Source organism: Arvicola amphibius, chromosome 5 (genome assembly GCF_903992535.2).
Source record: "Arvicola amphibius chromosome 5, mArvAmp1.2, whole genome shotgun sequence".
Lineage (NCBI taxonomy): Eukaryota > Metazoa > Chordata > Mammalia > Rodentia > Cricetidae > Arvicola > Arvicola amphibius.
Window position 1 is genome coordinate 156,133,842 of NC_052051.1, and position 16,556 is coordinate 156,150,397.

The 16,556-nt window shown below is 48.8% G+C and overlaps 1 protein-coding gene across 1 annotated transcript in view; it reads right to left on the bottom strand.

Annotated features, from left to right (window-relative positions):
- Window positions 1-339: 339 nt before the first annotated feature.
- The window catches only part of Tshz1 (teashirt zinc finger homeobox 1), a 71,993-nt gene continuing 55,776 nt past the window's right edge, over window positions 340-16,556 (bottom strand). The window contains exon 2 of the mRNA XM_038331663.1: window positions 340-4,901. Within this exon, the coding sequence (XP_038187591.1) occupies window positions 1,696-4,901 (3,206 nt within the window). The 3' untranslated portion in view covers window positions 340-1,695. The remainder of the gene's footprint in view (window positions 4,902-16,556) is intronic.

Here is a 16,556-nt window from a genome sequence, read left to right on the forward strand (position 1 = left end):
GCCTACTGCCAGGCCACGAAGCCCAAGCACACAAGAGGGCCATGACAGCTTCTCACAGTATGAAAGGATTGTCTGAAAAAATCACCACAGTCATCCAGGGACCAAGTTGACCATCAGCAAAGGACTGGACTCTGGAAATCCTTGACCCCTACTGGAGGTACCAATGTTAACTATCACTTTTAAACATTCAGTACTTCTCATCTGAATGAAGTGTGTCGGCACACAAATCATGGAATGATGTGTCTGAGTAAAATTTTTGTTGGTTGATTGCGTATACCATACGTCTTGTGGATGGAGTAACATCTCAAAGGGAACATAATGACGACATGACAATCCGTGTAAATCAAGAACTGCGTGTGGGTTTATTTTACATTTGAGAAAACAGTGGGTTTAATTGTGTGAACCAAAATGGACTGTACAATATTAATGACGGGACATCAAAATGTATAATTAATAGTGCATTGCTTGCTCTGTTTTTATTGATTTATTTTCGTCTGATAGTTCCTCTGAGTACATGCATCTGAGAAGACGCAGGTGCCAGTAAAATTTCTCTATTTAAATCAAGCTGCAGAACTAAATTTTATCCAAAAATTGTGGTTTTACATTATATACACAGAAATTTAATATAAAATGACAATATAAAAAGTTAAAAGAGAAAGCATACAGCCAGAAGGTACAAAGAAAGTTGGAGAGATTAAAATGGTGTGATGTGTAACATACAGGCGTGTGTAAGCTGACGCTGGCGATTTACAAGGAAAGGATCCAACATTTGCCCCATTTTTTTGTTTTTTTTTCTGTGTTTTCTTTTTTTTCATTTACCAATGCATCACGCTATAGAAAGGTCAGCCGATACCAAAGCTTACATTTGTAAATAACTATAAACTGCAATATTTTACAGAAAAAAAGAAGAAATAGCATTTTTACACATTTTTTTTAAATAATAAGCTTGCATACTTTTTTGCCAAAAGTGGCATTTTTCAGCATCCAGAGGGTTTGGGCATCGTGGCAACTGGGGTATACGTTGTTTTTGTTTGGAACATGTAAAGTGTGGCTTCCTAACCCCGTGAGTCCCAGACAGCTCCCTGTCTCCAACCGCTGCATGCATGTCTCTTCACAAACCAGTCCTGCATATAAAAGCTCATTTTTTAATTATTAAATAAGTTTTGTGTCTGACACAGCTTTTGATCTGAATGAGAAGCCTTTAAGCGCCTTTTCCCCCTTTTTTCTTTCTTTTTTTAATTTTTTTTTTTAAATTTTGAGTGAAAGGCACAGAGATAAAGTCCTCAAAGGGTTAAACTTGACACTACCAGGTCCTGTGACCTTTATTGTCATGGCAACTTCATAATTTTAGGATGTCTCTTTATCGCTGCTTGTTTGTCGCTTTCTTTACCGCTAAACAATGTCTCCGAGCGTGCCCCACTATTTCCTACAAAAGATAGCTTAACAGCAAGAACGGGTGCCGAAAATAAAGGTCAGACTTTGACTCACGGAAGAAAAAAAAAAGAAAATAACATGCACAGATCAGACAAAGAGCATATAAATATAACTACAAAATATGTGTAAGAAAAAACCAAGTCCAGATATAGGCAGTTCAGCAACAAAAGGAAAGACTGATTTCAGCGGCTCAGGCCAGGCCTAGTGCAGCACAAAGAGGCGGGTAGTGCAACGTTCCGCAGTCTCTTGCATACCTGGGCACTATTGCTTCTCCAGCTCGGTCACATAGATCAGGTGGTCCTCTGGCGACTTGCCGTGTGTCTTGCTAAGGTGCAGTTTTACTGCGTGTTTGCTCGCGAAAGTTCGGTTGCAGAGCTTGCATTGGAATGTGGAGCCCAGGTCTTCCTCGGCTGACCCCAGTGGGCCCAGAGTCTTGTTGGCGAGCGCTTTGGAGACGCTCTGCTGCTCTTGAATCTGGCTGAGTGGCAGCTTGGAGAGGTCCTTCAAGCTGAAGCCCAGGTGCGTCTCCAGGTGGCTGATGTATGTGGAGGCAGTTCTGAACTGAGAGGCACAATCGTTACAAAAAAAAACAGGATGCCCTGTGTCGAGGTTCTTAAGGAACTTCGTTCCCCCTGTCCTCCGCAGCTGGTACTTGACATTGGCCAGCCAGTGACTGATGGTCGTCATGGAGAGGCCTGTGAACTTGGAGATGTGCACCCGCTCCTGAGGACCCAGGTCCGACATGATGTACTTGCCTTCTGCTGTCTCTCGGAGGCTGGAGGCAAATTGGGCCTGGAGGATGAGCAGGTGCTGTGGGTTCCAGTTGGACTGGCGCCCCTTCCTCTTGTGGACAGGTGACAGCTCGTCCAGGGCCTCCTCAAAGCTGCTGCCGTCCGCGTCCGACTTCTCCGACACCGTGGAGGGTGTGGAGGACTTGGGAGTCAGACGGCCCGTGAGGTTCTTCACCATGTCTGAGATATCCATGAGGGCGCTCTCCCGTAGAGGCGAGGACACAACATCGGCCACGCCGGAGACCAGGGGCTTGTTCTTGGACTTAGTCAGATCAATGGGCTGGTCACTGTTCTCATAATAGTAGCGGTCGATGGCGTCGGCCTGTTTGGCAGGGGTGGTGGGGTAGACGGGCTTGTCCAGCATGCTGTTGCTGATCTTGTAGAGCATCGCCAGCGGGTCCAGAGAGGGGCTCACAGGCTTGGACACCTTCCCCAGGTGAGTGTTCATGATGGACTGCAGAGCGCTCAGGGGGTTGATGAAGGACGGTTCTGGCGAGTGGTCTGTGATGATACCTAGGTTGCTGCAGCCGTTGGTGACTTTCGCTTTGAGAGGCTCGGTACCATTCGGGGTGTGAGCATCCAAGGGACCCTCCTTTTTGGCCTTCCCAGTTTCTGCATCTGAGCCCTTCTTCGGTAGCTTGCTTCCAGTCTCCTCTGTCTTGGGAAGATCTTTATTCTCCTTTGCCACAGGGGAGGCGGCCTTGACAGGGGAGGCCTTCTCCTTCTCCGCAGGCCTCTCCTCCTTCTTCACGCTGACCTTGCCTGTGACCTTCTCCACTAACTCCTCCATGGCTGACACATTGCTCTTGTGAGGTGGGGGTGTGAGGCTCCCTGGGGAGTGCAGGAGGGCGTTGTGCTCTGTGGAGGACAGTGACTTCACACTGCTGGCATAAGATGGCTGTATCTGCACGCTCTGTACAGCCGACGGCAGCGGCTTCACTGTGCCGGGCAGCTGGTAGGCTGCATGGATGCTGGGATAGCCGCCCCACGATGGCGCACCATTCTGGGCTTTACTGATAGCTGTGGACACAGTGTTCTCAAGCGACTTTAGGATATCTACACCCCCCTTGGGGCTATCATCCAGGTCTTCCTCACGCAAGTACTGATAGAGGGTAGTGGGTTCGAACTTCTCCGTGGTGTCTTCGGTCTCCTCCTTGATCTTCCTCTCTGCATCCCCAGCGGCTGGAGGAGCTTTCTCTTTCTCCTTTTCTGGCTCCTTCTTTTCTTCTGAGGCTACAGAGCCTGCAGGGGACTCTGGCTGTTTCTTGATGCTGGAGGCAGGTAGCCTGGTGTGAGTGGTCGGGGGCAGGGGGATGGACTGGATCTTCTCTTCTACCACAGGGTCCAGCACCAGCTGTTTTCCTTTCTTGGAGGCAGACGTTGTCACCTTTAAGAAGTGGCCAGTGACCATCATGTGGGCCGTGAGCTGCTGCAAGGTGTCGTGGGAGCTACCACACTCCATGCACTTCAGGATCTGGGCTTTGCGAGCCTCAAACTGCCACGTGTAGCTAGCACCATTCTGGTAGCCGTAGCGGTTATTGGGTGTGACGTACGGGTTGGCCGTTTTCTGGTCCTTGGATGACTCACTCAGTGCAACCTCAGCGGCCATGCCTGTGGGCTCCGGGGAGCAAGGGGATGCCAGGTCCTGGAGAGCTCGCTTCTTGGTGGACGGGACCAGTTTGGTGATGGCGGGCACGGGCTCTTTCAGAGGCACTTTCTGGTAATGCTTTGTTTTGATCATGTGGACGCTGAGGTCTTGCAGGGACTCAAAGGAGTGTCCGCAGTACATGCACTTCAGCACCTTCTGTGCGTCCTCCTTCCCCTCCATCTCCATCAGGGAGCGCTTCCTGGGCTTGGACCACCGCTTGGTCTTCTCCGAGTCCTTGTCCCTGTTGTCGTCTCGGTAGTGGCCCGTCTCGTTCATGTGCACCGTCAGTTCCACCAAGGTGTCGTAGGCTGCGCTGCAGTCCTTGCACCTGAACTTGCTGGCCCCTGTGAACACCGAGCCGTACAGCTTGTTATTCTGCCGGTAGAGCTGCACCGTGCTGAACAGGCTGGGCTCGGGCAGCAGCCCATACGACGAGGTCTGCTGCAGCGTCTTGGCCAGGGCGGCTTGGTGCCAGTCATACCCAGAGCTGCTGTTGTTACTGGTGGTGCTGCTGTGGCTGGTGCTGGTGCTGCAGCTGGTAATGGCCGTGGTGGCTGTGGTGCTGGCGGTGCTGGCGGTACTGGTGGGGGGTGTAGGGGTAGACGTGGAGCTCTCCTTCTGGCTGGCATCGTTGTTGCTGGTGGTCGAACCGGACTTCTTTAAATCCAAAGCTAGGCTAGACCAGCAGGACTCTGAGAATAAGTTCGCATACACGGCTTTGATTTGTGCCAAGCTGTCCTGGGGGTAGGAGACACTCTCTGGACACTGTGGCTCCTCCTTCTCCTCTCTAGAGGAGGAGCTTTTGAAATGGGCCAGCTGGTCACTGTTCTCGCTGAAGGGCGAGCCATAACCAGCATCGTGATTGGTGGCAGTGCTGACTGGGGAATTCTGATAGCTCTGGGCCTCTTTGATCTCTGTCTCCTCGTTGCACGCGAATTCGCTCTCCTGAATGTCCAGAGACAGCCCACCATCCTCCACGTGTTCCTCATCTATTTCGGCTGCCTTCAGTTCTTCCTCGGGAACATAAGCTAGGAGAGAAAAATGAAGCGCAGTTAGAAGGTGTAAATCATCTTCAAGGACGCAGCCTCCCCAGCAGTTAGGTGATCTTTAAAAAGATGTTTTTCAGCCAGGCTCTCAGACTACAAGGCCACCTCAACGTCAACTCCATGTGCCTGCCGACTGGAGGCAGCAGGGCAGGAGTAAGGCCACACTGAGACCATCCCCCACCAGGTGCAGCACAGAAGCCCGGACCTCCACACTGCTGTCTCTAACTTCCCTTTTCCCTATTCTCTCCTTCCCTCTCTCTCTCTCCCACTTTCCTTCCCTTCCTCCCTCCCTTCCAGACAGGGTCTCAAGCACCCCAAGCTGGCTTTGAACTCCTGATCCCCTTGGTTCCACCTCCTGCTAGCATTACAGGCATGCAACACCAAACTAGCACCCCCTTCTCAAAGACAGTTCTGCTGAGAGGCTAAGGACAAGCAATGATTCCCACCAGTGCCCCAGGGGGCTCCTCCCACATTCTATCCTCATGTGACGTGCAAGCCCCCTGTGATTTCTATAAGGCAAATTTGTTGAAAACGGGTGGGGCCCAGCTCTCTCTTTAGGACAATATATTTGCCAGGCAATATTCTATGGTTTCTATAAATAAAAATACCCCTTCAAGGCAAGCAGTAAAAATAATACGCTTTTCACTAAAAACAAATGCTTATCACATTGTGAGTCTGCGGCTAGGAACAAAACACAGTGCTACCTATGAAAGATGGCCGCAAGGTGACCAAGGCCACCGCCACACACCAATACCCAGAGCAGCGTCACACACACAGCAAAGGAAGAAATAAGGCAAGCATTCATCATATGGACAGATGTGGTCATCCACCCCACGGAGCGCCATCTAGTCCCAGGAAGGAAGACACTGACCCCCGACCCTGCGAAGACATGGGTGAGCCTCGAGGACTGCGTGGGGGGAGACACTGCCATGTGCCCTCGTGTAAGGCCTGCACTGCAGTCAGGTTCGTAGACACAGAAAGACAGTGGTGGTGGCAGGGCTGGAGTTGGGGAGAGGTGAGGTCAATGGGAAAATGATGTCTCGGCTATAGCCTCAGTTTTGCAAGATGAGAAAAGGTCAATTAGGAGATGAAAGTCACAGCCTAGCGGCAAGAATGCTCGGGATGCCACTGGACTACACCTGGAAGAATGGTTACGATGCTCACTCTGATATTATGAAAACTTGACTGTAATAATTTTTAATTATGAAAGGCAGCAGTGTAGGCCCCCAATGGCTGCCATGGGCCTACAGCTGCCTGCAGGACTTCAGGCTGAAGGACACATAAGGTGCCAGGCAAAACCTTGATTCTTACTTAAGATCATTTTAAATGCTTTGATATGTGACATATTTTGCTACTGACATACTTTTTACCACCTCCTAAACTTACTTGAGCAAATGCTTTCCCCCCCCGCCCCCCCCCCCCGCTACCCTTCCTTTCTCTGACAGAAAAGCTAGGTGACCGAGTGTTTCATGAAAAAGTAGGAGATTTGAGGTGGAGGTTTCTCCGGCAAGCTCCTATTAAAATGCACCGACGTGACCCGAGAGGGGCGTCTCATTAAACATGATCACTCATTATCACATTATCAGAGCCAGATCCTAAGGGAACGTGGCAAAGAGCACAAGCATTTTCAGAGAGGAGTGACAGGAGGGACAAAGAATATCTCTGTGCCCCAGGGGAGGATGCCAGGGGTGGGTGAAACACCGGGAAGCTTCCACGCCTGAAAAGGAAAGGCTCCAGGCTGCAGGGAAGCAGGCATTCACCGTAAATGAATGACTGCCCTATATAAACACACATGGCAGTGTATGCACAATCACATAGTATGTGTAAGCTCACTCATGATAGCGCATGTACTTTACACACACACACACATACATATATGAACATGCATATGACAGTACATGCACAGTCACCCCATCCATATGAACACATGCATTACAAATACATGCATGGTCATCCTATGCATGCAACCACACACATAGTCATCCATATGTGCAAGAATAAACATAAATAATAGAACAGCACTATCATTCCTGTACATGCAAGAACACATGACAGCACGTGCGTGATCGATCACTCCTGCACACACTTGACAGCATATTCACAGTTACCTATATCTACAAGTACACATAGGATAGCATATATATGATTATACCATACATGTGAACCCATGTGTGACTACTCCACATGTATGAACATGCATATGGAAGTACATGTATATGTGAGCACATGTCGTGTGATCACCCCATACACAGAAGTGCACACATATGCACACACAGTGAGAGACTATTGAATCTGCCACATGATGACCCTGAGGCCCTGCAGAACACCTGTGCACACCACCTCTCTACACTGAGCCTCTGCAGTCAGAGCACACAGGTCCGGGTCCCTTCACAGTGAGGTGGAGTAGCGGTCCATTAACGAGACAGCAGTTACAGTTCTGCTGATGCTGTGTCACATGTGAGACATGAACAAGAGTGTGAGGGCTCGGGCTTCATCGCTGGGCATCAACTGCTGGGTGACACCCCAAATAATTCTATAGCCCTGCTAGGAAATGGAGGGCTTGCCACATCCTAAGGTGACCACTGCCACACACACACACATTTCCATTTTGCCCACAAGAGCTAAGTGTTTCAGACATCCAGTTCTGGTATACCATGTGGAGACCCATAAGGTCCGCTTCCCTCATAGGAAGCTGGGCTGGGCTGTCCTGGGTGTGGAAAAGGTAAAGGGTACAAAAGGTATGGGCAGTGGCTGGAATGTAGACCACAGGTGTCTGATATTGGCAGCCTCTTCCCATGCCATCCTACATGTGTGCTTTCCCCTTTGTCCAAGCAAAAGTGTAGTCACGGGGATCATAACTTCTTCTTCCTCCATGTCTGCACGCTGAGGCTCCTAGACTGAGCTGACACATAAATCATGAACAATCCCACAATGCCAAAACAACAGACAGTGGCCTGGGGACGGGGAACAGAACCACAACGCAGAGGGCTGCTTACGCTAGGGGCCATTCTCTAGCCACGACCCCCCACCCGATACCCACGGCCACTGCCAGCTCCCTGGAAGGCGGATGTAGAAGGGATGTACCACACCTGCCCCTCAGAGCTATGTCCTGGGGAAAACGAAGCATCCTGAGTATGTCAGGATGAGGGAAGGGGCGGTGCACCACCATAGAAGCTGGGCCCTTGATGGCCAGGTTTCTCTCTATCCCACTTAGCTCATTACCTTGTAGACACCCCTGTCTCGAGGTGGCTTCTGTGTCTTCTGCCCTGCATATACTCCTGTGGGTGACAAAGGTCCACAGGCCTCATGGCTATCACCCCTGTGTGAAATTTGACACAGTCTAACCAAAAATATTCGGTCTCGTGTATGCAGCCGAAGATGGTGTGAAATGAAGCAACTGTCTCATGCACGGAGACTTTCTGGACAGTATCACTGCTCGGGACATTTACAAAAATCCAAGGCTTCAATAGTGAGGGACAGTCAAGGGAGCAGAAGTTCACTCCCAGAAGGAAATGACAGTCAAACATTAAAACGTGTGTTCTAGTACATAGCCCGTTAGTATAGCGCTCACTGCACAAGTATGGGGGTCCGGATTCAAGTTCAATCCTCAGACCCCATCTGTAAATGGCACATTATAATCCCCGCACAGGGAGGAAGAGACACTCAGAGAGCTTCACCTAAAAAGTCTGATCAGGTAGAGATCCTGAGGAATGACACCTGAGGCTGACTTCCAGGCTTAACAAGCACATGCATATACATACACCTACATATATGCACATGTGTACACGCACACATATGCACATGCCATGATATAATGTCATGGAGGAAGTCAAAGACAAGAAAGGAGGCAGAACAAAGTTGTGTGGCCAGTACAATGCGGAACCCTTTTTAGAGCAAGTTTCCTCAAGCTAATGGATGCATGGGTTTTCAAAAATGTTGGCCCAAGTGCCTCCTAATAAATACTGGAACCCTTCAAAAATTTTCTCCAGAGTTTTCCATTCAGATCACAGTAGTTACTGCCTGCCACTTCTGAAATCAGCTACACATATGTGACTTTCCCTGAGCACCCGGTGGGTGTAGCCACCAACGAGTCCAAAGAGCACCGAGCATAACTAGTGCCCACTGGGAAGGGACGACGGAGAGCTGCGCTCATCACCACGCTCACCTCCTTTAATCAGGGCTGCAGTGGTCCAGGACCGAGCATGTGCAGCCCCTCCCCAACTGTCCAGCATGCTCTCATCCGCCTCCCCTGTTGCTCATCATCTCATGTCCGCACGGAGTGACCCCTGGGAAGACAGCGGTGGAGTCTTCTGCACAGGCAAGCGGGCAGTGTGGTCTTCTGGTTTTTAGCTGGTGAGGCTCACTCCAGCCTCCACCTCTAACCTCATGTGTCCCCTCGCATCACACGGTCTTCAAGTCCCTTGTTCCCAGAGTCTTCTACTTTCCAGCTATTTCGTTTTTGCCCATGTTCATTAGTGTACTATATCTATTTTTAATTAGTTATTTTCCCCTGCACCACATGAGGAAGCACAAATCCTTACATGATGGCTGGGGACAGGCATCTGTCTTCAGGTCATATCATTGGGGACCTGAGACCGCCCTTCAGATCTTCCCACTTTCCAGAGCAGTGACTGAGCAACCAGCCAGTTCCCAGCTCCACCTGTGAGAACCTCACTTCCAAATGCCAGAGATAGATAGAGGTCTGGCATCCCCAGCCAGTTAAGAATCCAAAACCTGTACAATTTCCTTTCAGCGTTCAACACCTAAAAGGGTGGCCGACAATGTGGGACAAAGGTCATGAAGAGTTCCCTAGCCTCGATTCTGCAGGCTGACAGCAAGAAGGGTTTCCCACACACTGACTTTAGTAGTCACAAAAGCAGGCCGGTCTCAGTCAGGAAGAGATGCACCAAAGGCCCCTAACTGTGATACTGGTCATGCAAAAACAGGTTAACCCAGTGACCCTGGAATTTGGGGGTGATCCAAACAAAAGGGTGCTCCCAGGATGCCTGGAGAAACAGGGAGCACTTGTTCTAAACACACCTGTATTGGTTGGGTCTCTGACCACGTCTAAAGGACAGTCACCTCACCTGCCTTTGGCATCACTCTGGCACAAAGAGAGAAAAAAAGAAAAAAAAAAAAAAAAAAAAAAAAAAAAAAAGAAGAAGGTCTGTTGATCTTTGTGGTCAGGGTCAGTCCAACAAACAAACTCCTTCCTTGGGGCCTGGATTCCTCCCAAAATGCAACCATGACAATGAAGTATCTTTTAAGGTTATAGAAATCACTGTGGTCATTATGCCCAACTCTGGGTTTATCTGTTGCCATGATTTGAATGTTTCTGTTCCCCGAGAATTCACCTATGAATTCTAATCATCAGTGTGAGGGGATTAGTAGGGACTTTGGGAGGTGATCAGGTCACCAAGGTGGAGCCCACGTGAGTAGGATTAGTGTCTTCATAAGGGAAGGTCTAGAAAGCTGCCTTGCCCCTTCCTCCACAGGGGGTTAAAGTGAAGATAAATAAGATCTGCCGATGCCTTAACCTGGGTTTCTGGCCTCTGAACTGGAAGAAATTCAGTTTTCACCATTTCTGTCTCACCCAGTCTCTGATGTGGTCACAGTGGCTGGAAGGCACCAAGACACCTGCTCATCATTGCTGCACCCGGAAGACACACACAGAATAAACAACACATAGGATACGCCCACTGGTATAGTCTTGTGCTGCCGTGGAAAGCCCAGCTTAGCCATATGCCACTCAGCCTACCCCAGGGACAACAGGAAGAAAATGACAACCAGCCTGTCCCCAGGGAAGCTGACCCCGTATAGACAGTGTCCTGATACCAGGTGTGACATGTGACCCGGTAGATTACCTGGGGTCCTCTTTCCGTGAGCCTTCCTTTGCGTCACCACCTTTAGGGATGTTCCATAGCACTGAGGAAGAAAGGCAGGAAGCCCAAAGTAGGCATTAGAGCGGCTCCCAGGAACCTCTCAAGGGGAGGGGCAAATCCATGCGAGTAAGAGCTCGGGGAGTCTTTCCAACCATGCTCTGTTTTCCTCATTAGCCCCTGCCATGAAGACTGGGCTGTCAAGGGGAAGTGGATGCTTAAAAGTATCAAATAAAAAGCCCAGGTCTTTAGTCACTGCTTGGTGACTGCCTTACAGTGAACACCAACTTTGCTATTGTATTGCCACCTGGTGAAACTATAATCAGACCAAATTGCATGTTTATCTACACCAAACTGGTTTTTGTTGTTGTTGTTGTTGTTTTATTTTTTTACTGGCAAACGTGATACTCATGAACAGATGGCCCTTATATCAAAATACATTTACTCCAAGGGACCAATTCACAAAAGGGGCTCACATACACCTAAAGGAGGATGTGTGGCTTCATCATAGAATCTTGCAAAACACAACTTCTTCCAAATGTACAGTTGATCTCTTATAAAGTAACTTCACCTTTGCCATGGAGAGAGCAGGTGGTTTGGATGAGAGTCCGAATCTATCAGGGGAAAAAGATGCAGAGAAAGCAGACACAGGCAAAGCGCATCCCTTCCCCGTCTGAAAAGAACATAAAAATGCAAGCAAGAGATACATTAATTTGCTAGCGTGGTTCTGATTTCTTGCAGGAGAGCTGACGCCCTGCCAAGCAAGGCTGAGAGGCCACTTCTGCTCTCATGTGATAGAGATAAAAAGGTTTCTATCACTTTTGCAAATTTTTAGATGCTGGTCGTGATTGTTAACGCACCGTTTTGCTGAGGCATCCGACTTGCACCAGAAGTCTTTCTTTACTTAAGCCCCAGGAGAAGCCATCTTTAAGAACTGCAGGGTCGGTAAATAAAAATGACCTCCCCTCGATACCAATTTTAATTAGGAATCCATAGGTAACTGCCCTATAATAAATACAATTTCTTCTTTCCCTTATTGCCCCAGAATTCAATTTAAAATTAGCTTAGGAATAAGGGAGCACATTCCAGGACCCTTCCCGGCCTGCCCATTAGCAAATCAGATACTGATCTTTTGTTTCATACAGACTGCAGGTTACAACACAGATTTACAAGAAGGGTAGCCGAGCTTGCACATAAAACAATGAAAAGCTTCCCACGATGGAGTCAGAAAGAAAAAGAAGAGGATCGGCACAGGAGAGACTCGGGAAGGCCAGTGAGCAGGGAGTGTGGACTGAGACGCCTGGGAGGTCAAAGGCTCTCCTCAGCACTAGAGGACAGCTGCCTGCACACAGGTCCACAGTGGAACATTTCTCTGGTTCTACAAGAACAAGTCTCACTCAAGATGCATGAACCCAAAGACAAGCACCAGGGAAAGACACACTCATAGTCGAAACCTCAAGTCAGAAAAGACAGACTCCCCCCCACACACCCCGCATCCTAAGGCAGAGAAAGAGTCTTGGTCTAATCACCCCCAGAGCAGTGGGGCCCCAGTCTGGTAGTGTGTGAAACCCTGAAATCAGTGGACTTTAGCCAACAGGTGGGTCTCCCATGATAGAAGGCATAAGAAACACGATTCAGGGCCAGGGTCTTTACCCTCACTTACACCTCAACCAATGTGAAAAGCTTGTAAGAAGCTACCAACACCTACCATCACCCTTGCTCCCTGCCATACTGAGACCCAGAGATGACATCTTCTATGAAGTTCCTTCTGTGGGCCTCAGCTGGGGGTCTTGAGACTTGGGAGTGGGAGGGACAAGAAGCTCCATGTTCATGACCCCTGAAACCACAGCACAGGTCTCAGAGTTGAGTCTCCGTTAGAAAGACAAGTGTCTTATCTTCTAAGACACACTGGCTGGTAAGGAGCCAGTTTGGGCACCACGTTAGGGTACCTTTTCGTCTTTAAGTATGCGATGGGCAGATACAGGTTTTCTAGGAACAGGATGAGCCAGGAGCCAGCATAGCACACGAGGGTTTCTATACCAGGTCAGAAACTGCTCATGAGGTCCCACAGCAGTAGACTCCCCTTAAGTCTCTCTAATAAACATACTGGTGCCCGACCTGAATTTTATCTGCCCTATCACGACAGACTGCAGTTTTATCAGAATAATTAGGCTTATTTCTACTATTATCAGTGAATCCTCATAATTGCTTCCAAGGATGCTTTCTTAAAAGATTTTTTTTAAAACAGGGGGAGGAGTGAACTTAGTAATTCAGCTAGCGGGATTATTTATCACCATCCTTTGTTTTCAGTACACGTGACACATGTCTAAAAATCTTTTTGTTTTATATAGGCTACATTTTCCCAAAATTTTTCATTTCCGTGCGTACAAATGTACTGGAATACAGTATGATACTTGTGGAGGTTGCTGTTTCTACAGATGAAAGTGTGGGAACAAAATACTTCACAAGGTGGATGGATGGCATTTTCAGCCCAATGGATTTTTAAAGAAAGAGTCGGATGAACCCCAGGAAAGAAACCCCCACATTGCATGTTCTCCAGGAACCCCCCAGAACCATCCACACCCCCTGCCCCCACCCCCAATGTGAAAATCTGATGAATGAGCAGCCAGGAATTGGTAACTGCAGTATAAAATTCTCCTTTCACAATTACTTGCAGAAATAAATGACATTTCCCCCATCAACTAAAACAAAGACTCCGAATCATCATTTCTGCTATTTCTTTTTGTGTCAAAACAGCCTTGCCAGCCTCCTCCGCCCTTCCCGAGCCAGGCACGGTGTTGGTGGTGCCGAGCTGACAGTGTGAACACACACAGTGTGTCCTGCTGGGGGGCAGCGGCCCAGGGAGCCGTCTCGCGAGCCACAGGAACACATACTGGCCAGCGGCCCTGAAAGGGCTACAGGCATGAGCGTGTACACATGTGTGCATGCATGTGTGGAATGCTTACGCATACAGGTGTGTGCTCATGCGTGCAAACCTGGGAAACTTCTCATCCCCACCGTTCCCGAGATGGAAAAGGGAGAAAGGAATCTATAATCAGACTCCATTTTTTTAAAAAAAAAAAATTAAATCTTGTTAATATTTTTTGTCATAAAATGTGCCTTCTGGATGCCAATGTGTCCCTAAAGATGTGCTGTCATCCTGAGCCACAGTAGATTCTGTGCGTCCTAACGCGAGTGGACAGAAGGCAATGTATACAGCCCCGTTACAGCTTAAAGTGACACCAACCATGTGTGCCCTGATGGTTTACAACATAAATACACACATATTGTCTGAAAAAATATTTTCATCTCAAACCCTAACTATATAATGAGGCGCAAACATCGTATCTTTGGCAAATTAGATAAAAACTATATTTCTCGATTCGCAGCCCAACATTGTTCGAAACATCTTTGTTTCCTTAAAGAAAACACAGCCTGCTCTTGTCAACCGTCATTTTACAGACAGTGAGAAGTGGCAGCTGTATTTGTTTTTGAGTGGCTAAACGTAGTAAAGTTCTGCATTCCCTCGAGCCTCACTAACACTGGCTCTGAGCAATTAGGTCTATACCCCTCCCAGAACCCGCATCTTAATCTGCACCCCAATTATGCACAAAGCAAAGGTGCGTTCCTGCACCACCCCGTTTTGTATTCCATCAGAGGTGAATGCTCCCAGAATTCTGCCTCATCATCCCCATTGTTCCCCAGGTAGATGCACCTAAGTGTGGGCGCTCTGCAACAAGCTGAAGCAACAATAGAAGAAAGGCTTCCCGGAACACGCTCTGCTCTCTGGAAGGCGGCATGGAATCCACTGTGAAAAATCAAGAGGTTCCAAGCTGGTTGCCCCCAACACCCTGCACCGGGGCAGAGTAACATGCACCTGTGGCTCTGCTCTCTGACAGGAAGCCTCTGCTGAAGGACGGAAGTCATTCTCGAGGAAAGAAGGCTCCAAATGTGGGTGGCTGAGACCTTCCACAGGCCAGCCTTCAGTACAGCACAGCAGGCTGACTAACCAACTGTTTTCACTTCCTCTGTGTGTCGGGGAGGGAGGAAGAGGGTATATGTTGGACTTGTATGTAAAGTGTATGCGTGTATTCACGTGAGCACATAGAACGTGTGTGCCTGTTTGGGAAAGCCAGAAGTGTCTTCCTCAATTTCATGTATTGAGACAGATTCTCTTGCTGCATCCAGGGCTCGCTGATTTTGCTAGTCTAGGTAGCCAGCTTGCCCCGAGGATCTCCTGTCTTGGCTTCCAGAGTTTGCTGGGCTTACTGGCACACCTGCCCAATGAGTTGGGTGCTTTATCTATGTAGCCATTTTCCCATTCCTGAGGGTTTTCCCTTTTTACCCATGGGGATGTCAAGCAATCCAGCCTGGGTAGGAGGTGGCAGTGATCCTGGACACAGCAATTCAGCATGAGAATCTGTCAGATACTCCACATTCGTGCGTTAATTTACACAGCCGCAGGCTGCTGGGCACACCTGAACATCCCTTGCTGAGCAGCCAGCAGCCTGATGCTGTTCTAGAGGCACGGGGCTTTTAGGGAGTCTGTGGCGGCAAAGAGCTAAGTTCCAATTTAGAAAGATTTCTAAACAGCATCAGCAATTCACGTAAAATGGCTCTTCGCAGGAGCATCTTCCGGAAACACGTTGGTTTTACCAGCAAAGAAATAGCCTTTCCAATAGTGGATTATTTATAATTAACAAGAAAATAAGGAAGGCAAGAGCGGTGCTCCCTCCCCTTGCATCTCAGACAGGATCCTCCACCACCAAGGAAGATCACTCCCGCGTTTCTGCAGCTGAAGATGACCCTCGCCACACCCCATTAGAGGAACACACCGAAGCAGAGCACCCCCACCTTCTCCCTCCCAGGCTCCCTTGCACTGAAAAGAGCATGTTATTAGCGGAGGTCTACCAGGGAGACCGAGGAGCCGGTGCAGTTCTACAGCGATTCTATCTCTGAGACTCACTGGCTCTTCCTGTTCCATCTGATAAACTATCCATCCCAGCATTCTCATTAGGCTCCCATCACCAAAGGGAGTGGAGATGAATTCGTCTGGACCCCCTCCCCTTTCCTCTCTGTCGGATGATTTCATTGAAATGTTCATTTTCATCCCTGCCGGCAACATTAGAATGGAAGTATTTAACCTGTTTCCATTACTTATACAAATTGCCATTATGGGGTAGGACAGATGTTAGAATCACGCCATATAACTAACTTCCGTACATCCTTTACGGGAGCGTGAGGAGCAGGAAGGCGGCTGGATCGCATTATCTGACTCCATCATGTGCGCTCCGCTACCGGATTCATTAAGTTTGCACATCAGCTTTTGCACTTTCTGTGCGAAAATTCCCAAGCTGTTTGGACTCATTTAATTTGGAGAGAGAAACCTTTGTCAGGGGTAATGTTTTGATCAGGTGTGTTGGGAGACTGGGGAGGGGGAGAAAGGAGAGGGGAGGAAGGAGAAGCAGGAAGAAAGAACTTGGAAGGGGAAACACCTTGTCGAAACGTTCCCTTCCCCAGGGAATGATGAAAGGGAAATCGGTTGGAGCCCCTGGTACTCAAAGATGGCTGTCACTTCAGATAGGCGCGGGCATAACTCACCTCGACAGGTGACACCACGGTGGAGCAAAATCTTGCTGCATTATTGAGCGTGCTAGGATGGGACTCGGGAAGACTGCATGCAGGCCCAGGATGCCTGGGGCACCCAAGGAGGGAAGTCGGCAGAAGTGGATTTTACTTCATTTGCCTCCTGGAGTAA